The sequence below is a fragment of the Artemia sp. Qi Xiang Cuo genome, chromosome 11 (assembly GCF_049724085.1).
Source record: "Artemia sp. Qi Xiang Cuo chromosome 11, ASM4972408v1, whole genome shotgun sequence".
Taxonomy (NCBI): domain Eukaryota; kingdom Metazoa; phylum Arthropoda; class Branchiopoda; order Anostraca; family Artemiidae; genus Artemia; species Artemia sp. Qi Xiang Cuo.
In genome coordinates this window covers 42,330,852-42,356,660 of record NC_142804.1, presented here as the reverse complement: position 1 = coordinate 42,356,660, position 25,809 = coordinate 42,330,852, and the positions used below count along the sequence as shown (strand labels likewise).

Genomic DNA, 25,809 nt, shown 5'->3' with positions numbered 1-25,809 from the left:
ATATCCCAAATCATAAGTTTCACTCAACACACACCAACGAAAGGCTAAGAAACCTAGCTCATAAAAGCCTGAAATAGCAAACTACTCATCCCAAACTATTGGTTTCAGACAACATTCACCTAGGAAATACTAGGAAACCTTAGCTCAGAAAAGCCTGAAGTAGCAAACTACACATCCCAAATCATAGGTTTCAGACAACACACATCAACGAAAGACGGGTGCTCGGGGAGAGCCTTTGAGGGTCTGTGGGTCCCTTGTGGGTCGGTGGTCCTTTGGGCGCTCGGGGGGACCTTTGGGAACCGGTGGATGGGCTTTGGGGGTCCGGGGAGGGCCTTTGGGGGGCTGGGTAGGCCTGGGGGGCGCCGGGAGGGCCTTGGGGTGCTTGGGGGGCCTTTGGGGCAAGGTAGGGCCTTTGGGACCCCGTTGGTCCTTTGGGAGCCCGGGGGACCTTCGAGGACCAGGGGAGGGCCTTTGTGGCAGTTGGGGACCGGTGGAGGGCCTTTGGGACCCCGTTGGGCCTTTGGGAGCTCTTTGGGCCTTTGGGGGGCCCGGGGATGGCCTTTGGGGGTCTGGGTGGGCCTTGGGGGGCCCCGGTGGCCCTTGGGGAGCGGGGGGGGCCTGGGGGGCCCCGGGAGGCCCGGGGGGGTGGTGGGGGCCATGGGGGGCCCGGTGGAGGGCCTTTGGGAGCTTGGGGGGCCTTTGAGGACCGGTGGCTTCCTTCGGGGTTGGGGTAGGAGGATTGGAACCCTTTGGGGTTGGGTTAGAGGACCTCACAACACTGTTCAAATGAAGCTTGTGTATTATAACGACCACACTCAAAACCTCTTCCAAAATCTTTTCAAAATCTTCTTTTAAAATGTCTCTATCTGTTTCGCCGAAATAGTTCCATAACCTGTCTAAAACGGTTTCGCCCAAATAATCACTAAACGTAAATTCAGTGTGTTCCTTTGTTATTGGCACCTCTCTGCTAACGCATTTCAAATTAATATGAAACCTTCTCGCGCGCTAAAACAATTCATCGCTAAGATGTTTCTTGCCTAATTGTTTCCATGGCCTTGGGTTATTAATATCCTTTGGAGTTCGACCAAAAGAGTTGTTCCCGAGGCAAAGAAATTAATGACTTGGATCTATTCCTGGAGAAATGTTTCTAGGCGGAAATTTTTAAAGTCTGACAGATGATGTCATTGATTGATTGATCTGTCAAGAAAGGGAAAATTAATTTGTTGTTTCTAAGGGGAATTATTGATTCACGATAGGTGAATTGAGGTTGACAGCACAGGTGTTCCAAATTCCGGGAAACTCATAACATTGCCTAGAGCAATAACAACAAATACTATTTCTGGACACCATGACATTCGCGATCGATTACACAATCAAGTTCTCGGAAATTCACTTCCCCTTCGAGTCCTAGATCAATAACATTGTTCCCGTTAGAATTCAATGCCCATGTGCAACCTTCGCCCCCGAGTTATTACACTTAGAAACATCAAATAAATCGACCTTGGAAAAAGAGGTCATTGACCCCATTACGTAATCATTCTCCCTAGGGAGGCTATGCCCTTATTTGGTGCCCCGTCAGTATTCTATGCCCATATAAGGAGCCCCGGTGGGACTCAATAAGGCATCTCTACTAATACCATCCTTTAAAGATAAAATAGTTTACCCTAAAAAAACTTTCATTTTTTTAAAAACATTTTTTAGACTAACTGGTGCGCAGAAAAAAAAACATGTTTCCTGAATCGAGCTTATTTGAACATAGAGCTAAAATCTAACCCTTGATGTTATTGCTTCAATTAAATAATAAAATTGTCGTCACTTTTGTTTATCAAACAGTTCGTGGTAACGAACTGTAAGTAAGGAGCGACCCGGCTCAATGGTAACCGAAACTCTAAAAACCGGAAGTTTGATACCATTAGATACATCAAAAGAATCAAATTTTAATGTTGATTTCAAATATAAAAGTTTCATCAAGTTTAATCTTACCCATCAAAAGTTACGCGCCTGAGAAAATTTGGCTGATTTTCGAAAAAAGGGGAGAAGACCCCCTAAAAGCTATAGAAACTTGATGAAATTCACACCATCATATTCAGTATATCAGATAACCCTACTGTAGAGGTTTCAAGCTCCTATCTACAAAAATGTGGAATTTTGCATTTTTTGCCAGAAGAAAGATCACGGGTGCGTGTTTATTTGTTTGTTTGTTTTTTCCCAGGGGTAATCGTATTGACCCAGTGGTGCTAGAATATCGTAAGAGGGCTCATTGGAACGGAAATTAAAAGTTCTAGTGCGCTTTTTGAGTGACCAAAAAAAATGAAGGGCAACTAGGCCCCCTCCCACGCTCATTTTTTTCTCAAAGTCACCCAATTAAAATTTTGAGATAGCCATTTTGTTCAGCATAGTCGAAAATCTAATAAATATGTCTTTTACGATGACTTAATCCCCCAGAGTTCCCAGGGGAAGGGTTGCAAGTTGTGAACTTTGCCCATTGCTTGCATATTGTATTGGTTATTGGGAAGTATACAGACATTTTCAGTAAGAATTTTTTTTTGGGGGGGGGGTGGGGGGCTGGAGGTGGGGATTATTCGAGAGAATCTGGCCGTGGGGGATGTTTCTTTGGGGTAAGGTACATTTCTATGAAGGGTGCGCTGTATTTCCAAGCATTATTCAAAAAACGATCAGAAATTAAATTTAAAAAAACAAGTTTTTTTCAACTGAAAACAAGACGCAACATTAGAACTTAAAATGAACAGAAATTATTACGTATATGAGGGGGGACTCCCCCAAGTCAATACCTCGCTCTTTACGCTACAGTTTTTTTTTTTAGTGCTTTCAAAAGAGCTATCTATTCTAATTAAACGGCCTTTGTGATTCTGGGGTTTGTGAATAAATATTTTTTTTAACTTTTAAATTAAAGAGCGTTTTATTGACTAAGGGGATAACCCCATCATATACGTAATACAATAAACGTAATAAAAAAAAACAATAAAAAAAAAACAAGCGATGCGGCTAAATAGTAATCAAAACTTTTAAAAACGGAACATTTATGTCAATAAATGTATCAAAAGAATGGTATTATAATGCTGATTATAAATATACGAATTTTGTTAAGTTTAGTATTAACAAAGTTAAGTTTTGTTAAGTTTTGTTAAGTTTAGCCTGAGAAAACTTACCTGATTTTTTAAAGAGGGGGGAAACATCCCCTAAAAGTGAAAAAATTTTAATGAAAATCACTGTCAGATTCAGTGTATCAGAAAGCCCTATAACATAGGTTTCAAGCTCATATCTGCAAAAATCTGCAACTTTGTATTTTTTTTCCAGAAGAAAAATATACGAATATAGAAGTTCGTTACGTAAGTTAATTTGTAAATTACGTCAGAACCAAATTTAGAGACAGCCATTTAGCAAAAGAAAAGTAAAAATTTTATGCAAATTTTGTTTACTTATTCAATGACGGCGAGCCAAAATAAAAACTGCATTAACTAAAAAACGATCAGAAATTAAATAAAAAAAACAAGTTTTTTAAACTGAAAGTAAGGGGCGACATTAAAACTAAAAACGAACAGAAATTATTCCGTATATGAAAGGGGCTGTCCCCTCCTCAACGCCTCGCTCTTTACGCTAAAATTTGACTCTGCCTCACAACTTTATTTTTTAAAACAATAAAAAACTTTAGCGTAAAGAGCGAGGCGTTGAGGAGGGGACAGCCCCTTTCATATACGGAATAATTTCTGTTCGTTTTAAGTTTTAATGTCGCCCCTTACTTTCAGTTTAAAAAACTTGTTTTTTTTATTTAATCAAATAAATAGAAACGGTTGTCAATCAGCAATCAAGCTAGTGGAGTATTACATACTCTGCAATGCTATAATACTAAAGCAATACGAAGTTGTGTGACTTTGAAATAAAAAAATCATTACTTGTGAAACAATCATTGGAAAACCACATTATTAGGTACATTTTATGGTATTTTTCAACGAAGGGAACTCCCCCAACACCCAGAACGCAACATCACAACGAAAAGCATTTTTTTACAACATTATTTGTATGATTTGACCAAGAGTACTTACAAGAGAGCACAAAGGGACAACTGCTCCCTCTTGAAGAGAAACAATTTGTAACTAAAATAAAGTAAAAGGGCTCTAAATAGCAGAAAAATATTTAGTTTGGGAAGTTTGGCAAAACTTCTATATTCAGATAAACAAAAAATGGAAAACAATTCATCTCAGTTTCCTGAGAAATAACTCCTGAAATATAAGAAGGTGGATCTCACGAATAATTTAAATGTATCCCCAAAGACATCTTGTGAATACTTCATCTGCGTTCCCTAGGGCTGGCTTGCTGGTTATCAGCCAACAAATTTGAAATTAAGAAAGAACCCATTTTTGACCTTCAAATTAATTCAAATTACGAATGGATTTTGTGTCGATTCTAACTATTCCCCCTCCTTTTCCGTAATTTTCTCTTCTGTCAGAGTGGGGTTGTTCAGACCTATCAGAATCAACTAATCCATGTGCAATCACAAAACCAAAATAAAATAATAAAATCTAAATGGCAGATGCTTCTTCGTTTTTCTCCGCGACTCATTTTTTTCTTGTCTTTTGTTTCATTCAATAGTGGTACAACTTAATTGGATTTTCATGGCTCTGATTTTTTCACTGACCGATAGTTTTTTTTGTTTTTTTAATAGACTTTTCAGCTTGCTCATGCGCTTAATTCCTTATATGGACAAAGTGATTAGTTACTGTAATGTTTTATCCTTGGCAATTAGTGATATCGAAATTTTGAACATCTTTATGTTCAATCATTGGGTTAATGACTAAAAAGGAAATGTAAATAAAATAGTCAAAGCACCACTTTCCACTGAAAATAACCTTAGGGTCCTAATGACCAAGAAGTGACCGACCCACATGTAAATTTCTTCTTTTCTTAGTACCCCCTGAAACAGGAACTTAGTCCGCACTTACACTGAGCTAATGCCGAATATACACTACTACGATAACGCATACAAGATTTTATGGGAAAGGGCTTAATACACAATACGATTATTATATTACAAAGTCGGGGCACTTTTTAGTTGCATCATTTTCAACATATGTGTGTCTTATATTCTCACATAGTTCTGAAAAAACAAAAGGGATGAATATCAACAAGGGATTTTATCAGTTGGAACAATCCTCCCCTCCTCTGCTTTGAGGGTGTTACTTTCTTCCTTGGACCTCCCGAGCTACAGTTCCGCAACTTCGTCTTGCTTGGAACAAATAGCTTTTTTAAAATGATTATTCTACGATTGGCAGCATTTTATTTTGTAACTCTTGCTACTGGCAACATTAAAGTTTTACCACATTAGCCAACAGAGTTGGCAAGAAACCAAGAGCATTTCCTTGATGTTTAAATTTTGGCAGCAGCAGATATCCTAAAGGCTCTTTGTGAATAGCAAAATTAATTATGTATCGGACTTTATTTTGTTGCCTTAAATAGTAATAATAGCATCAGCTTTCTTTTGGTCCTTACTTAGTTAATATGAAATTTCATATAACATACCAAATTAAAAAGATTAATGTAATAGGCCTACTCTCTCGTCTCCTGTGAAATCCTCCTTTGCGTTAGAGGAATTAAAATTATTTGAACTTGAGGTGCTAAATTCTAGTATATGTTTATTTCCTATCTTTCTCATTGGCAAACAATAGTATAAATAATAATAATTGTATCGAAAACGCTGAGCCATATACAAAAGGTTGCGATAAACACAATAATAATTCTCAACAAAACAACACTGAAAAATCAAGAGAGAAAAATATACAACAAAATCTAGCAAAACTAGGGGATGTCATGAAATGGGATTATTTAATTTGCTTTAAATAAAATTACCGCACGTCACCAAAATACTTTAGTCACGTTGAAGTGAAGACAGATATACGTAAGTAGACCATCATTTCTATGCTCGAATAATTTCTCGTAGCAGTATTGGCCTGGAGGCAATATTAGAATACAATCATATTTAATACTTTTTTTTCAGGAGGAGTTAAAAGTTTCAATTTCACCCCCTTCCCCCTATATTTCTAAAAAAAAAACAGACAACGTACTAAATTTGGTCAAGATCTACAAAAAGATAATCCTATATGTTTGGAAAACATATAGCACCTCTGAAAAATACTTAACTTTAAGATTCTGTTCTTAAGTATCGTTTTCATAAAACAGCATTCTAAGACCACACCGGCTATGCATGACGCGTGACAAACAAGAATAATAAATATAATTAAATAGCCGAGAAAACGAAAGTAATATTGGTAAGTTGAGAGAAAAGAAGCGAAGGGAACAAAAGTAAATATTTCGGCAAGGATATCCGCCAAGCTGTCTTCAGTGCTCAAAAAGAATACGAACTGACCCTTTGAAGTAAACTCAAACAGAGCAGAAGAAATACTGAATAGAAAAAAATAGGCCAGAATAAATGAATGACCATTAACCAATTAGATAAGGCAAGAATTCTTTGGTTAGCGATTGATTTAGCTTGCCTACTAACCCAATTTTCTTTTTATAAGTGCGGTCAGATGATCTTAATTTAAACATTTTAGATTTTTTATTTAAATCGTTTAATATTAAGTTTTGTAAACAGGTTTATGGGAATATCTCCAGTATCTCCATTTAAAGCGAGGTCTCTATTTGTGTATTTTAAATTTGAATTGCCTCCCTAAACGTTTGCGGTAAGCCATTTACAGTGGATATTAAATTTATTTCATCAAAAAGAACCAAATGATCTGGATTTTCAAAAACTGGAGGGCCAAAGCAGAATCAAAATCATCATTTTTTATTTTCAATGCTCAGAGATTTATCAATTGAGATCGTGTATTCAAGCAGTCGTTACTCCAGCTGTTGACGGGTTCTGCCAATGTAAAACTTCCCACAAGAACACGGGACTCTGTATACACCACTACCCAGTATAAGGTTAGTTTTATCCTTTCCAGGATTGGAAAAACGTTCAACCTTTAGTTTAGTTTTGAAAGAAACAAAGATATTATGTTTCTTTAAAATTTTTCAAGGTTTCTAGCTAAGTCTCGGGATATATGGTAAAGTGGCAAACCTTTGGTTTTCAATTGTCGGAATAACTAAAAAAGGGGGATATGTTCATTAATCTGTTGTTTTACCTTTTTCAATCTTCTATGTATGGTATTCTACATAAGTTTAATAAGGTAGCCATCACAGGAAAAAATATTTGTAACATAATTTAATTCAAAGGCTACATGAATGTTTGAACAGATTTTTAGATCTCGGTCAACTAGAGGTTGGCGCCCTTATTTTCACAGAAGGAGGGTAGTTTTACGAGAAATACAGATAACGATGATTGTGGGTGGGTTTCCTATAGATATAAAATTCAAGATATAAAATCGTTTAGAGGATCATGCACATGTTCCCAAACAGACAAAATATCGTCATCAAAACGGAGCCAAAAAGATCGTTTCAAGGGAAAACTATTCAAAGCTTAATTTTCAAGGAAATCCATGTAAAAATTTGCCAAAAAGGGAAACAAAACTCTTCCCATCGATAAACCCATAATTGAAGAAACAATCTGTCTCTGAATTTAAATGAATAAAACAAAAGTTTGCCCGAGGAAAGTAAACAGCGAAGTTGAAACTTAAAACGGACAAAAATTAATACTTCACAGCCTATCTAATATATATCAATTAAACTAGCACAATAAACCAACTAATTATATTTCTCTATGCTTGTAGGACTTTAAAAAGACCGCGCTTTACTGAAACCACAAAAGCCAATCATAAAAAAAAGGAATATTGATTCGGGAGTTAAAAGTGAGTACGTAGCCTGACATAATTATCTTAATGACATAAGCATAAAATCAAATATTTTTTTAATAACCACAGTCATTGAACAGCACACAAAAATATTGAATCGATTTATCAAGTAACATTTTGGTCTCGCTAGCTATAGTATCGCTATTGTAAAAGTCATTCCAAATTAAACTAAAAAATAAAAAAAATAACAATCCTAAAATGCCTTATTTTTATTCTGTCAAAAGTTTCCTTGATCGGTTTGCTTTTACTGTGCCAAAACTCCTATATCATTTTGTGTTTCAGGAAAGCGCTAGTTTCCTACAATCCTACAAACATAAGGAAACATAATTAGTTTGTTTATTTGTTCTAGTTTTATTGATATATATTAGATAGGCTGTGGTGTAATATTTTTTGTCTGTTTTAAGTTTCAACTTTAGTCTTTACTTCCATTGGGAAAACTTGGCTTTTTAAAAATAAACTTTGCTCGTTTTTGATTAAATGTAGAAACAACGCTGCCATGATCCTTTTTATTTATACAGAATAATTTCTGTTCGTTTCAAGTTTTATTGTCGTTCCTTACTTTCAGTTGAAAACTTTTTTTTTTTTTATATAATTTCTAATCATCACCGATCTAGGGGAGATAAGACACATATAGAGAATACTGCGGACAACCTTGACTGTTACGAAAAATTTTCGGTTTACAACAAAAAGTTTATTAACCATGCTTTACAAAACAATGCATGTTTAGGCATTGAAAACAGAAATGCAGCTACAGTTAAAATTACACAGTGGTCTTAGCCATGATAGAATTGTCTTATGCTATGTTTGAGGGGTTTTCGCCTTTTTTTTAATAGTCTAAAATTTATTTTCTCGATATATTTTTACTTTTAAGATTAACCGAAATAATAGTTACCATTCCTGAATTAATATCAGACGGCAATTAGGCAGTTTTAGGATGGATGGCTCATTCGATATTTTTTTCATAATTTGCTTTTCAATTTTTGCTTACTATGGGCTGTAGTTTGCTCTTTACTAGGTTGCAGCTGTTGCAGCCAGGATTGCAGCTACTGCTGCAACCATGATAGAAGGCCCAAAACCAGGCTTGAAAAAAAAACAGATACCAATATGCCCGATAAGATACACGCGAAACCAATACACCCAATACCGATACGTGCGATACCGTTGCACCCAATAAAAATGCACCCGATATTACGTACATCCCTTTCCCAGGGACTATGGAGGGTCTTATCAACAAAGCCATGTTTAATGGATCTTTGAACTATGTTGAATAAAGTGGCTATCTCAAATTTGTTATACGACAACTTTGGAAGGAGGGGGCCTTGGTGAGCGGGGCTAACTGCCCTCCAATCTTTTTTTCACTCAAAAGAGTGCTCTAGCATATTTAATTCCCGTTCGAATGATCCATTAAACATCGGTGTATGATGTTTTGGTCATCCCCTAGCCCCAGAGGAAAAAAAAAACTTGCAAAAAAGTGATTTTCCTTAGTGTTCAAGGTGGAGGACTGTAATTATCCTTAAAAAAGGTTTTCGGCCATTTAGATTCCAATGGTACACTTTTTATTTTGATCTGACGCCATTTTCAAGGGGCTTAATGGCCTTTTTCGAAATCACCATAATTTATTTTCGCGGTAAACTTTTACTCTTAAGAATAACTGAAATAATAGTTACTATTCCTGATTCAGTGTCAGATGACAATTTTGTCTCACTAGGCAGTTATTTTCAAAACCGGTTTTCAACTTTTGGCTACTATGGGCTGTGGTTCACTCTATTACTCTCTTTCACTCTTTATTTTTATTGTTTTTTTTCCTCCATACCCGGGCACTTAGTATCGAAGGAGTTATCGTAGAAACTTCGAAAAGGGCTCATTCGATTGGAAATTGGAGTGGCTAGTGCCCTTTTTAATAGTCGAAAGTGATTGGAGGGCAACTAGCCCCCCCCCCGCGCTCATGATTCCCCCAAACACATCCAATCAAAATTTTAAGATAGCCATTTTATTCGGCGTAGTTGATTTCCAGATAGAAAATATATTTTTGAGGAGGACACTCCCTCAAAACTCCTGGGGCAAGGGTTTTTACTTATGCCCTGAAGGCATATAAGAACGATGCTTGTACAATGTATAATTTATTATTTTTTTCCTTTAGATCAGGGCACTTCGTATCGAAGATGCTAGTAGAGGGGGTTTTGCTACATGGTACGAACAACGGTACGAACAGGATGGCAGCCAATGAGAGGACTAGAATCCGTGTACGAACAAGATCATGAGTAGGGTGCCTCGTCTGGATTTGCTCGCTTTATGTTCCTTCCGGTGCTATTTGGGGAGTTTACGGCCCCTGGCAGCTTTCAAAGGCAGAATACCAGAATGGTTTTTTGACAGTGTATAATATGGTCAAACATATTTTGAGATTAAGTTCATAATTATATAACTTAAGAAAACAGGTTTTTTCTGCTATTAATAAGAATTTCATAAGAATATATATTATGAGTTTACGGGCACAATTTTTTTCTTAAAAAACTGATATGATATAAAGTAGTCAAACATGTTTTGGGAGCATGCACGAAATTATGTAACTCAACCAGTTTTTCGAGTCAATATCCGTTTTTTTTTCGTCCTTGAAATTCCGTATAAAATGTTCATGCACTACAATTTAATTTCCATTATGATTTAACATATTGTATAGTACACTGGATATTATTAACTTTGAAACAATGGATATTTATATTTTCAACGTGAGTATAGTTTACTGAATTTCTTAATGTAATTCCAGATAAAAATCATTTTACCATTATATTCTACTGTCAGAGGAAATAATCTCCCTTGCTCCCTCCAACAATACAAAACTTAAAATAGGATCAGTAGCCTATACTCACTAAAAAAAATGCATTGTACGATTTTTGTTACATTATGTAAATTAAATCTCTCCTCCACTGCTTTGTTTACAAGTTTTAATTCACTAGAAATAGTTCTTTTCGTTCAAAAATGTCCTTTTCCCATCGTGCATTTAAAATTTGCTGTCTTTTTCCGGGCTAAATAAAACCATCTGTATTTATAATTCTGTTACCAAGAGGGGTGATTTCAAAACATCATGGGCATACATCTTATCGGGATTAAGAAAACAAAAGGATGGAAATGTGCGATTCAAGACTCGTTGACAAAAGAGTTTGTTTTTTGGCCAAATTAGACGAGATAACCAATTTTCAATTGTATTTGATGAAAGCAAATGGATTTCACAGATGATTAAGAGGCTTTTATAAAAATATATGGCGGGGAAGGGGGGAGGGGGGGAGGGGCAATGTATCAATTCTAATACGGTGTTTCTTTACTTGATGCCCATTAAAAACGAAATTTTTGTATTAAATAAGTAGTTCATGTATCTTTTAAAAGAGCTTTATGGGGTTTGAGAGAGACTCGGTTGCCTGATTCCGTGTTGTTTTTCTTTACTTGGTGCCCATTAAAAACGAATTTTTTTGTGTTAAATAAGTAGTTCTTGTATCTTTTAAAAGAGCTTTACAGGGTTTGAGAGAGAGACTCGGTTGCCTGATTCCGTGTGGTTTTTCTTTACTTGGTGCCCATTAAAAAATAAATTTTTGTATTAAATAAGTAGTTCCCTTATCTTTTAAAAGAGCTTTTTGGGGTTTGAGAGAGACTCGGTTGCCTGATTCCGTGTGGTTAGAGGGGGATTTTTTGAGCAGACTAATTTTTTCTTTTGTAAAAAAGGGAATCGTTTTTTCCATGCTAAATTTTGTCTTCTTTTTAAGGAAGAGGATTCCTACAATTACTCTCCCCCTGAAAAGAGAGCTAAGGCTAACGGCGTTACTCCAATACAACAAGTGGAGATAGGTGGTCCATTGGGAGCCACTCAAATTTATTCTAGACTGGCGCTGCCTGCCCAAGACCCACCAGTGCCAACCCCTATGCAGCCAGGTCGAAAGCTGAAAAGATAATGGATGGTTGCTCATAACGTTACTGCTACTGCACAAGATTGTGAGCTCACCCCTTATCAAGCATTGCCAGGCCCGTCACGACCAATGCAAGGCGAGTATGATGTGGCCCCTACAGCTCTCAACATGCAAGCTGCAAATTTAAATGTGAGTTTTGAAATATTATTTCTCGCTAATGATTCTTTTTCCCAAGTCAATTTGAAAGAGTGTGTGTGTGTGAGCGGTGCATTCGCCGCTTATTTTTCTGTCTACCCGATAATTCATTGAGATAGTATAATGAATATTGCAAATTCAATAACGACGTAATGATTTTCATTATTTTGTTGTGTATTTGTGTGTGTGAGCGGTGCATGCGCCACGTCTACTCGATAATTCATTGAGATAGTATAATGAATAGTGCAGATTCAATAACGACGTAATGATTGTTGTGTGTATGTGTGTGTTTGTGTGTGTGTGTGTGTGTGTGTGTGTGTGTGTGTGTGTGTATGTGTGTGTGTGTGTGTGTGTGTGTGTGTGTGTGTGTGTGTGTGTGTGTGTGTGTGTGTGTGTGTGTGTGTGTGTGTGTGTGTGTGTGTGTGTGTGTGTGTGTGTGTGTGTGTGTGTGTGTGTGTGTGTGTGTGTGTGTGTGTGTGTGTGTGTGTGTGTGTGTGTGTGTGTGTGTGTGTGTGTGTGTGTGTGTGTGTGTGTGTGTGTGTGTGTGTGTGTGTGTGTGTGTGTGTGTGTGTGTGTGTGTGTGTGTGTGTGTGTGTGTGTGTGTGTGTGTGTGTGTGTGTGTGTGTGTGTGTGTGTGTGTGTGTGTGTGTGTGTGTGTGTGTGTGTGTGTGTGTGTGTGTGTGTGTGTGTGTGTGTGTGTGTGTGTGTGTGTGTGTGTGTGTGTGTGTGTGTGTGTGTGTGTGTGTGTGTGTGTGTGTGTGTGTGTGTGTGTGTGTGTGTGTGTGTGTGTGTGTGTGTGTGTGTGTGTGTGTGTGTGTGTGTGTGTGTGTGTGTGTGTGTGTGTGTGTGTGTGTGTGTGTGTGTGTGTGTGTGTGTGTGTGTGTGTGTGTGTGTGTGTGTGTGTGTGTGTGTGTGTGTGTGTGTGTGTGTGTGTGTGTGTGTGTGTGTGTGTGTGTGTGTGTGTGTGTGTGTGTGTGTGTGTGTGTGTGTGTGTGTGTGTGTGTGTGTGTGTGTGTGTGTTTGTGTGTGTGTGTGTGAGCGGTGCATGCGCCGCGTCTACGCGATAATTCATTGAGATAGTATAATGAATAGTGCAAATTCAATAATGACGTAATGATTGAATGGCATATATTTATTTCCATATCATTATTTCTTTTGTTTGATCCGGGTGCTGTAATTTTTTCTATATACATATCAACTGAATTGTATTTTAATGCTGATTTTGAATATCTTTAAATTATTTCGTTTAACTTAATCTATCAAAAGTTATGAGAAAATTAATAATTATTGAGATAGAAATTCTGACGTCGCATAATTTGTTTCCACAACGCGTTTCTATCTGGTTTCGGAGTCATAATTACTTATAGGCTAATGGAATATATATAGGGGTTAGAAACGTAATTTCAACCTGTAAGAATATTTCAACCAAGAAGAATATTTCATTCGAAATAATTGAAAGTTCCATCAACTATGTATGTGGGGATAACATAAACTCCACACGTCCATTGTGCATGGGTCGGAAGTTATGCAAATGAAGTTATGTTAATCATGCTATAAGCAAAAAGTATTTAGTTAAAATAATTCTAGGAGGAATTGAGTTTTTATGGGTGGTATGGAAAAAAAAATGGTACGTGTTAAATATTCAGGTAAACATACAACTAGAAATGAACATGATTTTTCAACTTTATGAAATAATGCTTATTTCACATAGAAAATAAAACCTTTTTTCTATAGATTAATGAAATAGCAGCGCCATTGGGTCATGAAAAATCATCATTTACTGGACCAATTATATCACCGCCAATGGATTTCAGAGACGAACCTTCATTAGTTATAGACAATATGGAGTGGCATAGAGGTTTTCTTAATGAGGTTTTTGGGGACTGGGCTAGCCTAGACGATTTAACTTGTGATATTGACATGATTGAGAATCCGGAGTGGACAGATAGATTTATGCGTGAGCATTTAGGGGATGTTACTAGTGCATCTGAACCGGGTCCTCATAAAGAAATCCCATTACAGGACAGTACAGGCTGGCTCGTTCAATTGTCCCCAAACACCCTGGAATATGTACTAGCAGGCCTAGGGGACCTCATACCACCTTCAGCCATTGCAATTGAACAGACTGAGTATGGTGTTATTGACAGTTCTATGTCACCCCCCACCATTTTGCTTAATGACACAGAAACAACACTGCAAATTGTTAGATCTAATGTGCCCTGGGACATTTTCGACGATACTTGTATAAGTAATGAATTGAATCCTGTGCAAATAGGTGCAGGACATGAAAATAGTGTCATATCCCCGAAACTACGGAAATTTTATTTGTTAGAATCTGCTCTCGGTCACTTACAAACATATAGGGTAGATTTTAACCCTCCCGAAGAAAACGTGATTGACGGTGGGGTCATTTTAACAGACCCTGTAAATGTTCTCCATAGCTACATCGACCGAATTCGAGCACTTATAGAGATTCAGATTCAGAAATGGGGGGGGGGGGGTCAAGGGGGGATTAAAGCATCAGTAAATCAAAAAGTTTATTTACTAAAGGGGACATCTGGGGATATTTTTATTTTCATTTTTCAACTGGCAATCCAATTTTTTACCCTGGTCTAAATGAATTTGAGGGTAACTTTTCAAACTGGGTAAATAAATTAATTTCAACTTTGGACACGTTTAACGAGAGGGGAAGTGGGTCCACAATTTTATACATTGAACACATGGATCTGAATCTCAGTAGATTTTAAAAAAAACTTTATTTTAAGAGGGGCGGGGGGTAACAAAATAAAATACCACCCCGATTTGTCGGCTACAGGAGGAGTTCAAGGTTTCAAATTTGACACGGGGCTGCAATGCTTTAAATGTGCATTTTTAGCAGCAGCCTATTAAACACTAAAAAAAGATTCAACATTAAGAAATCTAGACAGACTTGCACATAACGGCGGAAACAATATCCCTAAAGTAAATTTTGATTTTTTAGAGGGGAAGTATCCGGTGTTTTTGAAAGAAATAACCATATTTGAAAAAGCAAATGAAAATCTTGGGTTGGGGGTGGTTGTTCTCCATTATGACACAGAATTTGTAAATGGGGGGAAAGAAACCAAATAACAAAGAGGTTTTATATTCCGTTAGAACACCGTAGGTAGATAAGGTTAAAAATTGGGCTTGGGTTATCTATGAGCCTTCCAAAGACGTAAATTCCTATGGTCATTTTTCCCCGTTACGGCAATAAGTCGAGTCTTATCCCAAGGCAAAAAATATGGGGAACGTCACTATTGCCCCATGTGCCTTTCCTCATTTAAAATTGAGAGAACATTCTCGGATCACATAAGGCATTGCAAAATTCATGGCAATCAACGAACAGAAATGCCGGCAGAAGGCAAAGATACTTTACAATTTAAAATTTCCAAAATTCCCTGCTACAAGTTGATAAAGTATGTTTAGATTGTGAATCAAGACTGGTTGAGGTATCAGACCCATCAAGGCCGAATATAGTCAAGGAACACAAACTAGTTGCGTGATCCTATGCGCATGCCCGTCGCGATTTCAATAATAAAATGCAATTGGAAGATTTTTTTTTGGCTATGGATGAGGAGGGTAGCATGGAAAAGTTATTGGTATCTTCAATAAAAACAGCAAACAGCCCAATTTCACGATTGCGTCACACCAACTACCCAATGTCATTATCAGATAAGGAGCAGCTGGCACTAGAAAAGGGGACAATTTGTTGGGTTTGTAGGAGTGCTCTTGCCCCAAAAGACGCTGTCCAGGATCACAATCACCTTATTGACCCCAATTCAAAGGGAAAAAGTAACTTTTGGGGGTGGGCTCACATTTCATGTAATTTAAAAATTAAACAGCAACTCTTTCTTCCGGTTTTTATGCATTACTCTAACTACCATCTGAAGTATGTGCTACAAGCAATGGCACATCTTCAAAGAAATGGAACAGTGGATGATGCATGAGTGATAGACAGTTTTTCCTACAAAATCATTCCTAAATCATCCGAAAAGTTGCTTGTTTTGGAATTTATGTGGAAATTTGTTGAAGACGGCGTTGAGTACACGAATAAAATTTGCTTTTTAGATTCCTACAGTTTTTCCCCCAAATTATTGAGCGAATTAATTCAAGTGCAGAAAAACGATGACGGCTGCAACGCTTTCCACCTTCTCAAGCAACAATTTCCAAATGATTTATATGATTTGTTGACGGTCAAGGGCATATATCCTTATGATTATTATTGTTCCATGTCGATATTCGCCGAGGAAACTATTCCCTCCATCGAATCGTTTTACGACAGTCTACACGATCGTAGGTGCACCCCCGATGAATACAGTTTTGCTAAAAAAGTGTGGGCAGAGGGAGGGTGTAAAAATGGGTTTGACTAGTGCAAGCTGTATTTGTCGAGTGTTGTGTTAACTTTGTTAGACATTACGTGTAAAAATACCGACAAAATCTATTAGGAATTGAATCTTGATTTGGGCTATTATTTTTCATCTCCTCATTTGGGGATGGCCCTCATACTAAGAATTAGCGGGGAAAAAATTGGGCTAATTACTGATTTTTATCAGCATCTGTTCATCGAAAGGTCAATGAGGGATGGATATGTTTTTCATTGGTATCGTATGTTGGAAACTGATCTAACTGGAGAGAAGACGGGGACAAATTCTGATGCAGTTTTCCTTGATATGAATTCTCTTTACCACTCAGCCAAGTCCCATTATTTGCTACCTTGAGGTTACTATAATTGTCTCAATGACCCGCAAGCTTCCCGTTTCCCCAACATTGACATTGTTGAGGAGAATGGGCCGGTTGGATGGTTTTTTGAAGTTGATGGGAAGATGCAAGTCGAACTTCACGATTCAGTAAAGGATTTTTCCCATGCATCAATAGACCTGTGATTAGGGACTCTTTAAGCCCCCGCAATAGGCGGTTAGTCGAGGTGGATGGATTGCATTGGTCACCTTCAAAACCAAAACTTATTGCTGACCTTTTGCCGAAAAAAAAATATTGATGTACATCACATGACTTTAAAATGGATATGCAACAACGGTTTGAACGTCACAAAGGTTCATAGAACCCTCCAGTTTAGTCGAAAACCCTATCTAAAAACATGTGTGGACACCTTTGTCAAGAAACGTTCTGAAGCACAAACGAAAGCCGAAAAAGAAATTTATAAGCTCATTTTGAATTCGGCTTTTGGTAAAATGTGTGTGTTCGCAATAGGAATCGTTGTGACGTCGTGACCGATCCCAAACAATGTGCTCGAATTATTGCCGATTCAAATTACACTTCCTTCACAATCATTGGCCCGGACATGGTACTATTGAATAGAAAAAAAAGACGCATTGTCCTGAATAAACATATTGCTACAGGCAGTCCGATCTTGGAGATCTCTAAAAAGCTCATGTTGGAATTCTACTACAATGTGGCTAGGGTACAGTGGCCGGAAAAGGGGCAAGTAGAGGTCTGCTACGTGGACACAGATTCTCTACAGTTAAAAGTAAAAACCCCAAATTTAATTGATGATTTGGCACACGGTGAAATTATCAGCTCACGGATGAACTACAGCAATTGGAGTGGGCTTTACCCAGAGCTAGTGAAGCTTTAGGCGCCAATTCAGCTTTTATTTTTTAAATAAGAAACGGGAAGCGACATGATTTTCAGTGGTATGTTTGTAAGTCCGAAGGTGTACTTTATACAGACGCACAACGAGGAAATCAAGAAACGTTGCAAAGGAGTACCCACGTGCTATGTGGTTAAGAATTTTGACATGGACATCTAGAGGAATTGTATTGTTCAAAATACAATTCCACGAGCCAAATTGCAGACAATTCGTTCTATCAACAACATGAAACTCACTTTAAAGGTAGAAAAAATCGTAATGCGGATCGTTTCCGGACTGGTGTATGTTTTTCAAGACGAGGGGAAGAACTTCTTACTGAATCACTATGTACTGTCATATCATGCCAAATGGGGTTTCCATGGAGAAAGTCGTGGCTTGAATAAAGTCCAATACTATTTTCCTAAAACCTTTGGGGGGGCTCGCGGCCTTTGGGGAGGGGGCAGCCGCCAGCGGGGGGCGCACCGCCACTACCAAAGTTATCTTTTTTTACTTAGAGCAGATTTTTTTTTTGCTTTTGTACATGTTGCATTCAAATTAAAAAGTGATATTATTTTAAGTACTTTTTCTAGTGCATTTTTTTTATAAATAAATTTATAAAAGTGTATTTTTCTTTGTTTTTTCTGTAAAGTGCTGCTGATAATAATACAAGAAATATAATTTTTTATTGATTTTTTGTTCTTGAACGGACTAGTAGTAGTAGGTAAGTTATTTAGTCATTAGACAACAATGGTCTACAGTTAGTTGTTCAAGTTAATTATTGAAGTGAACTAGTATAAATATAAAGCACCATTCAGATCGCTTTTGTGTTGGCCGACAGTGTTAGACAAAACAACACTCTTAATTAAAATAATTAAAAATTGTGATAAAACGTTTGTGGAAAAGCCGAAAAAAATCTACTATTGTTACAGGATTTGGCAGGAGTCAAACGATAAAATAAAAGCAATTGCCATGATGGGGTTGGTGCAGATACAATTCATACAGGGGCTTGATATTTTCAGCATTATTGAAGCAAACTCTTGGTTGATTCTTGACGATCTGGCTGAATCAATTGAACAATGGTCCCAGGAAATGTTACAATTATTCACCGTTCGCTCTCATCATGAACAGATTTCCGTTACTCTAGTTCTACACAATCTCTTTCATCAGAGCAAATGTATACGAACACTTGCATTCAACTGCACCTACTATATCATCTACAGAGTTGTTCGTGATTCTAGCTCCCTAATAACTCTCAATAAACAAATCTATCCAGGCACCCCTAAATTTCTGCTCTCAGCATACAATCAGGCAACTAATAAACCCTACGGCTATATCCTATTGGATCTTAATCAAAATACACCCGAGGATCTGCGTGTGGTCACAGATATTTTCGACAATGAAATTACAGTATATCTCCCCGTGAACACTAAAAAGACCTAATAGTCGGTATCATGACACTGAAGAAACTACATGAAAATAGACATCTGTTTTCAGTTCTAAGCACTTCAAAACCTCCACTTAGGAAAGCCATACTCAAACATGGTATTGACAATGATTTCATTAATCTGATATATGAACTTTGTTTAAATTTGACCAAGGGCAATGATTAACTGCCAGAAGTAGTTAAGCAACAGGCAAAGCAACATCGTTCCATTGCACGTACATTGGCCTCTAAGAACGAAGGAAAGTATTTTAAAAGGAAACGACTTCTTCAGGCGGGCGGTAGCTTTTTCACACTTTTACTGCCAGTAATTGCAGGACTTGTAAACCGTTTTCTCTAGATGACTAAACCCTATAAATTTACTACAATAGAACTCGCTCTCTCGCCCGTGGAACACTTTGAGGACAATCTGAGTAAATTCATTGACAACGAGAATATTGATGATGATAGAAAACTGCTTTTACTTCAAGATGCACTTCGCCGAGTGGACAAACATAAGCCCTATCGGTCGAAGGCCACTGCTGGTATTAATCCCAAAAAAGAATCATCTCCTCAAGAGTCTGCTGCTGCTGCTGCTGGAACAGAATTAAAGATGTTGGAATTGTTTTAAATTGTTTCGAAATTCTGAATTCTATTGCCCATAAATTTTGTTTAACAATGAAAACGACTCCTAACATATATCTTGGAAAGTGGTCAAGATCATATTCAACTTGAGAGCAATGGAAAAGGGATTATAATTCTGGGCAAGAGCTATAATCTACTTGATTTAATCTATGATATGGTTACAAATCGTAAAGGACTATTATCATTTGACGCTCATCTATACAACTTTCTAAATGCATTAAACTTTTCCAAAAGTCTTATTATTAATAGCCACATTCTAAAACAAATAAATGAACATGCACCATCAACAACAACAACAACAACAACACCATTAAAATACGAGAAAGACGAGGAAAACGAAGCACAACAATATTTTAAATCAATCTTGGAAAGTACTAGTTCAACTAGTGGTAAAATCTTGACAATGGTGGTGGCGAGGAAAAAGCAAAAACGTATCATTTCACCACCACCATCAACCACAACTGGTATACAAAAGGGTAGCGGACGTTACACAACATGTTTACGTTCAAAATGTTTGAAGTTCTGACATATGTTTATGAAAATATTGGTGAGGTGGGGAGTTTAAGTTCACCCCAAACTCTTTCCAAGGTCACTGGTGTTCACACTAAAAGTGTACAAGACTATCTACAAAATGAATCAAGTTACACTCTGCATAGAAATCATAGACTTCGTGCTAATCCTTCGTAAAGAAACCATTGCATATAATGCAAGCAGATCTCCTAACTCTAGATGAGATTCAAAGACGTCACAATACACCGTTCAAGTACATTCTACTTGCAATCAGTGTTTTTAGTCGCTATGCATATGAAATTCCGTTGCGATCAAAGAGAGGCATTGAAGTTGCTCAGGCCATTGAAAGTATTCTCGAACAGGATTCGTATAACAAAATTCAAACGGATTGTGGTAGTGAATTTGTTAATCCCCATGTTGCAAAAGTACTAGTGAAATATAGTACACTGCTCTATGATAGTCATAGTCCTATAAAGGCTGCATTGGCCGAACGATTGATAAGAACTATTCGACTTTTAATTTCAAGATATTGTACATTAAACAATACACCGACTTTTATTCATGATTTAGATAAAAATCATGTTGATTTATAATCAACGACCTCATCGATCATTGTCTAATTCAACCCCAACGGATATTTATTATTCTTATCATGATACAATTGACACCTTTCTTAAACAGTATTCCAATGAAACGATTGTCAAGAAGAAAAATAAATTCAATATTGGTGATACTGTTCGAATTAATAGAACAACTAATGTTTTTGAAAAGGAGAATTACTTGTGATCCACCAAACTTTTTAAAGTGGCAAAAATCCTAGACACTAAACCCATAACTTATCGGTTGCGTGATACCAAAGATGAAGAGATTCTTGGTGGCTTTTATGACTATGAACTACAAAAAGTTAAAAATAATAGTGAAATCTATCAAATTGAAAAGATATTAAAGACTCGTACTCACAGGGGTAGGAAATAGTTATTTGTTCGGTGGCTAGGATACAACTCTGATTTTGATTCTTGGATTGGTGTTGAAGATATTGACAATGCCCAATGATTTCTTTGTAACATTTATGTCCAACGTTTCCGATCCTCTCTACAACGACTTGAATACGACAAGTGATTTTTGGACAAAACTCTCCCCCGCCATCAAATTTGACGGTGCGTATGAAGTGGCTCTTGTCGACTGTATTCTCAAAAATACCTATGACATCATGAGAAAGGATCGTGTGTATGATATAAAAGTTAAACCATTCGATTGGACACTCTTTGTCGACTATGAATGGGTCGAAGCCCTTAAATCTAGCAAATATACACTTGCCAAATTGAAATATATTGAATACAATAATATGGATGATTTATGTCTTAAAATCAATAGGAAAATCTCATCTCGTAGGTTAGGTAAATTATATTCTCAATATTTATTGGAACATGATAGGATTTACCTTAGCTCTCCTATTTACACCCAAATAATTATACTCAATAATGATATAAAAAAAGTTCTTTGATTTAAACAGAACACGATCAATGGGAAAAATGCTGGCATTGTTTATCGGATGAATCAAGTTATTTTTGCTGATTATCCACCTGGTTTCGCTTCAGACTCTTGCAAATTTCTCTATCCATCTTTTGTGGAAATATCGAGAGTTGGTAATTCAAATGTTCTCCTCCTAGGTGCTCTTGAACAAAAAACAACTCATGAACATCTTCATCACTATAATATAGAGCATCTTCAGTATGTTCCTTAAAACACTTCGTATTTAGAACTCTGTCAGTTTACATTAAGAAGTGAATTCTGCGACGCTTTATTAGTGAAAACAGGCAAAGCATTATCTACATGTAATTTTAGACTCGTTTTCAGTAATATCGCATTCAATGGAAGTGAACAGTATAAGAAGTCCGTATTTGTGACCTATTATCGATTGTTCTTCTTATACTTTAACTCCAAATCAAATCATCAATGGATTGGACTACTACAAGGGTCGTACTACAATGTCTGGCTACGGTCTTGGTAGCTGGTTTGCTAGGCTATTTCGTTCTCCACTACCCCTTGCCAGAAAATATCTTGTGCCTGCTGCATCAAATTTTGCTGCCTCCACACTACAGGACTGGGGGTCGGGCAAGAATTTCAAGGAGAGTGTCAAGGAAAATATTAGATCTTCAGCAAGAGCCGTTGGTGAGATTGTTAGATCTCAGAAAAAGATTGTTAGATCAAAGAAGGATTTCTTCTCTTAAGATGACTTATCTCCCCCACAAGGAATCATATCCATCAATCAGTTCCTCATTGAATCTATTCAATGCTGAAAATGTTGATGTCAGTGTCAAGTATGGCTACTATGAACAATTTCATCCCCAACAACCCCTCTCGGAAAATATACACTTTCAAATATTTTCCAATGAAGACTATTTCATTGATTCTTCATCAACATTTATTGATTTAAATGTTGTTGTGAAAAAAAAGTCAGATTATATAACTCCAAATGCTGGCGACAGTTTCTCCTACGAGAACTGTATTCTACACAATCTATTCAAACAAATTAATGTATTTATTAATGGAACATTGGTGAGCACTAGAAATAATTTATCAAACTATGCAAGTTACAAACAATTTATGACGATGACACGAAAGGCATACAAGGAGTTGAGAGGAAAATCATTGTGCTATGAATATCTGTCAGGTGTTGATACTGATGGTGAGTTGACTACTGCAGTGACCCAAGAGTATCATCTGGTTGGAAAATTAAATCATGAGATATTAAATATATCCCAATGGCTACCCCAAACCCCCAATGTCGAGAATGACATGAAATGACCACTGAATTTGGCGATTGTCTTATTCAGAAAAACGTGTCTGGTAGCACTTAAAACCAATGACCTTTTACCATTGGCTACACCTATCGCCCAGAGTAAACAAGTTATGAGATCATTTATTTGTGCTGTTTAAATTCTAAAAGCCAATTGTAATAACATTAAACTTCTTGTTCCTCATACGATCACCACTCAACTTCATATTGACACTGGCTCTCGTAGCTATAGCTATTCATCCTTTATCAATGGAGAAATCACAACAAAATTGGATTTGGCCTTGGTGAAGAGTGGCAGTGCTGTTTGATCCTGGGTTGAATCCCCCTTTGATTTTAATTTTTTCAGTCTATCTAGCCTTGTGTGCAAAGCGAAGGGTATTCCACTGTACACTCTTTCATTTGACAAAAAATCCTATAGAACTCTGAACCAGTTGACCATGCAATCCTTAGATTATGAATCTTAATTATTTTGAAATGGAATAACCGATGTAATATTTTCAAAAAAGCATTGGGTAATTGTTTTGAGTTTGTCGGGAACTCAGGATGTGACTATATTACGAACACAGAATGTACGTTTAGAGTGTACATTTGCTTATGCTTTGACTGAGAGCATCATGCTAATATCATTGAGTCGATTTGAAACCTATTGGGAAATCACACCGGACGGCAGTGTTCTACTAGACCTAGCACCATGAACACAAACCAAATAATCAACGTATTTAGTATGGATCCATAGATGTCCCAGTACAAGTCCTATTGCATATCTTCGGACTTCATTGAAAAAATTCCAAGTGTTAACAATACCCTAATCATTTTTAATAGCAGTCCTTCGACTTTGAAGACCGGCCATTGGCTCTGCATATTTCAAACAGCGAAGAATATTGAATTTTTTGATCCTCTTGGCCTATCGTATAAATTCTAAACTCCAAAAATCAGCAACTTTATTGAAAGCAGCGGGATAACCATTATTCAAAATCAAAGAAGAGTACAGGATTTAACGTCTAAGACATGTGGCTTTCATGCACTACTCTTTTTTATGTTCAGATGTTGTGGCTATACCTACAAGCAGTTTCTCGACATCTACGTTGACTTACCTCGATTGAACGACTTTTTAGTGGAAAATATACTTACAAGCGTATTTAATATTAATTTTAGTGTCCTGCTAACAAAACATTCTAGAACTGTAATTTAGATTGTTTATCAATAAATGATAATAATGTATGTAGACGACAAAACGACTATTCTTTTCTTTATATTTCATCTTCTACTAAGGATTTGTTGTCAACAACTAATGCAGGTAGATTTTCTGAATACACAGTGTACTGATCCTGATGTACTGCAATGTCAGGGTCACTTTTTCTACAGTAGAGTGTAACTTCACTCTTGTCATATCTCTTTGTATAGGCAATGATACTATTCTCATTTATTCTATAGAATTCACTTGTTTCAATTTGTCTATTTGAAGCAATTTCACAAACAGTGTCCTCAAGTGTCGAATCACATTCCGTCACAGCCAAATAAAAATCAGTGGGCTTATAATCATAACACCCATTGTCTTCACAACGAGGACGTAGAAACCAAATTCTTTTGTTGTCCCAACAGTTGAATCGCTGACCCGGCTCCTCCTCCCAGAACAATCTAAAACCACAACGATACCAATCTCGTAGCAATAAACTAAAATCACGGTTAGGATTCTTTCCAATCATACCGGGATATGTATTCTCCCACTGATTACATTTATCGTAGTGGCAATTGGAGCAAAGGTGGCCTCTAGGATGAGAGTTACACGAATCTTCAAGACAGGAATTACAACCTTTAAATTTTAGAGCATATCATCTAAGCAAGTTGCATGGGTTGCATAATGTACACTTGTAATCATACTTGTCAATCATTGTACAGTTCTGACCTGATGGCCAGCTGCCCAGTGTGTACATACATAGGGGACATGTATGGAACATTTTTCATGTGTTGACACTCTCACTGCCACAATGAAACTGAGCTAGCAACAACAAAAATTGTCGGAGATAGTGAGAGAGGAGTAAATCATCCTTGAGCACCATCTTTCTCATGAAAAAAAGTCCTAAATTTCAAAACTAATGTTTAAAAGCTTATTCAAAATATCATTTTGCTGTGTTGTGATCAATATATCAATAAATTTTGTAAAAGCATTTGAATCACGACATAGAAGCTTCATACAGTCGTATAATGACGGAGAATTACTTTTTATTATATAATCAAGTATTCCCTGAAAAAATATCTTCCTTTGAATAGGCAGCTTTAGAAAATCGTTATCTAGAATCAAACGTTTTTCCATAAGCACTAGATTCCTCATGATTCGCTCTTTCTCAAATCTATCCATTTTTTAGAGTCCTAACTTTCTCACAACTAACTACTGACTAACCAGAATTTTTTTTTCTACTCTAAAAAATATACGCTAGTCTACTATAGAAAGAAAAAAACCTTTGATTTAGAAACAATTTTATTGAACATAATTACAATAATAATATTCACTGATGCATTTTTTTTCTCATCAGTATATTTCGATAGGACATCTAATGCTGACCAAAGTTTATTTATATAGAGAATATTCCTTTTTCTAGCAGAACGTGCCTGCTCCTTCGGCTTAAACTTGCTGAGTGATATCACGTTTTTAACAAATATACCGTTCGACTTAAGACATAGCCTACGACCCCTGGTTTTTTTCACAACCTCAGTTGGTATTCGTGTACTCTTGCTGCTGCTGTCGGCTCCATCATTAATCTCCAATAATGTAAATGCACCGCTCATTTTTCTCTACTAATATCCTCTCAAATAAACTATTCTCTTTGAATTCAATTCTCTTATTAATATGAATTGTAAAGAAAACCATTCCTTTTATTCAAATCCCAACCACAAATCAAGTTATCGTATATTTAGTAACCTCCGCTCTCTGA

General features: G+C 36.8%; 1 protein-coding gene across 1 annotated transcript in view; it reads left to right on the top strand.

Annotated features, from left to right (window-relative positions):
- Nucleotides 1-10,925: 10,925 nt before the first annotated feature.
- The window catches only part of LOC148946991 (ankyrin repeat domain-containing protein 16-like), a 158,037-nt gene continuing 143,153 nt past the window's right edge, over nucleotides 10,926-25,809 (top strand). Inside the window, exons 1-2 of the mRNA XM_089096479.1 lie at nucleotides 10,926-10,961; nucleotides 13,631-13,853. Of these exons, the coding sequence (XP_088952605.1) occupies nucleotides 10,926-10,961; nucleotides 13,631-13,853 (259 nt within the window). The remainder of the gene's footprint in view (nucleotides 10,962-13,630; nucleotides 13,854-25,809) is intronic.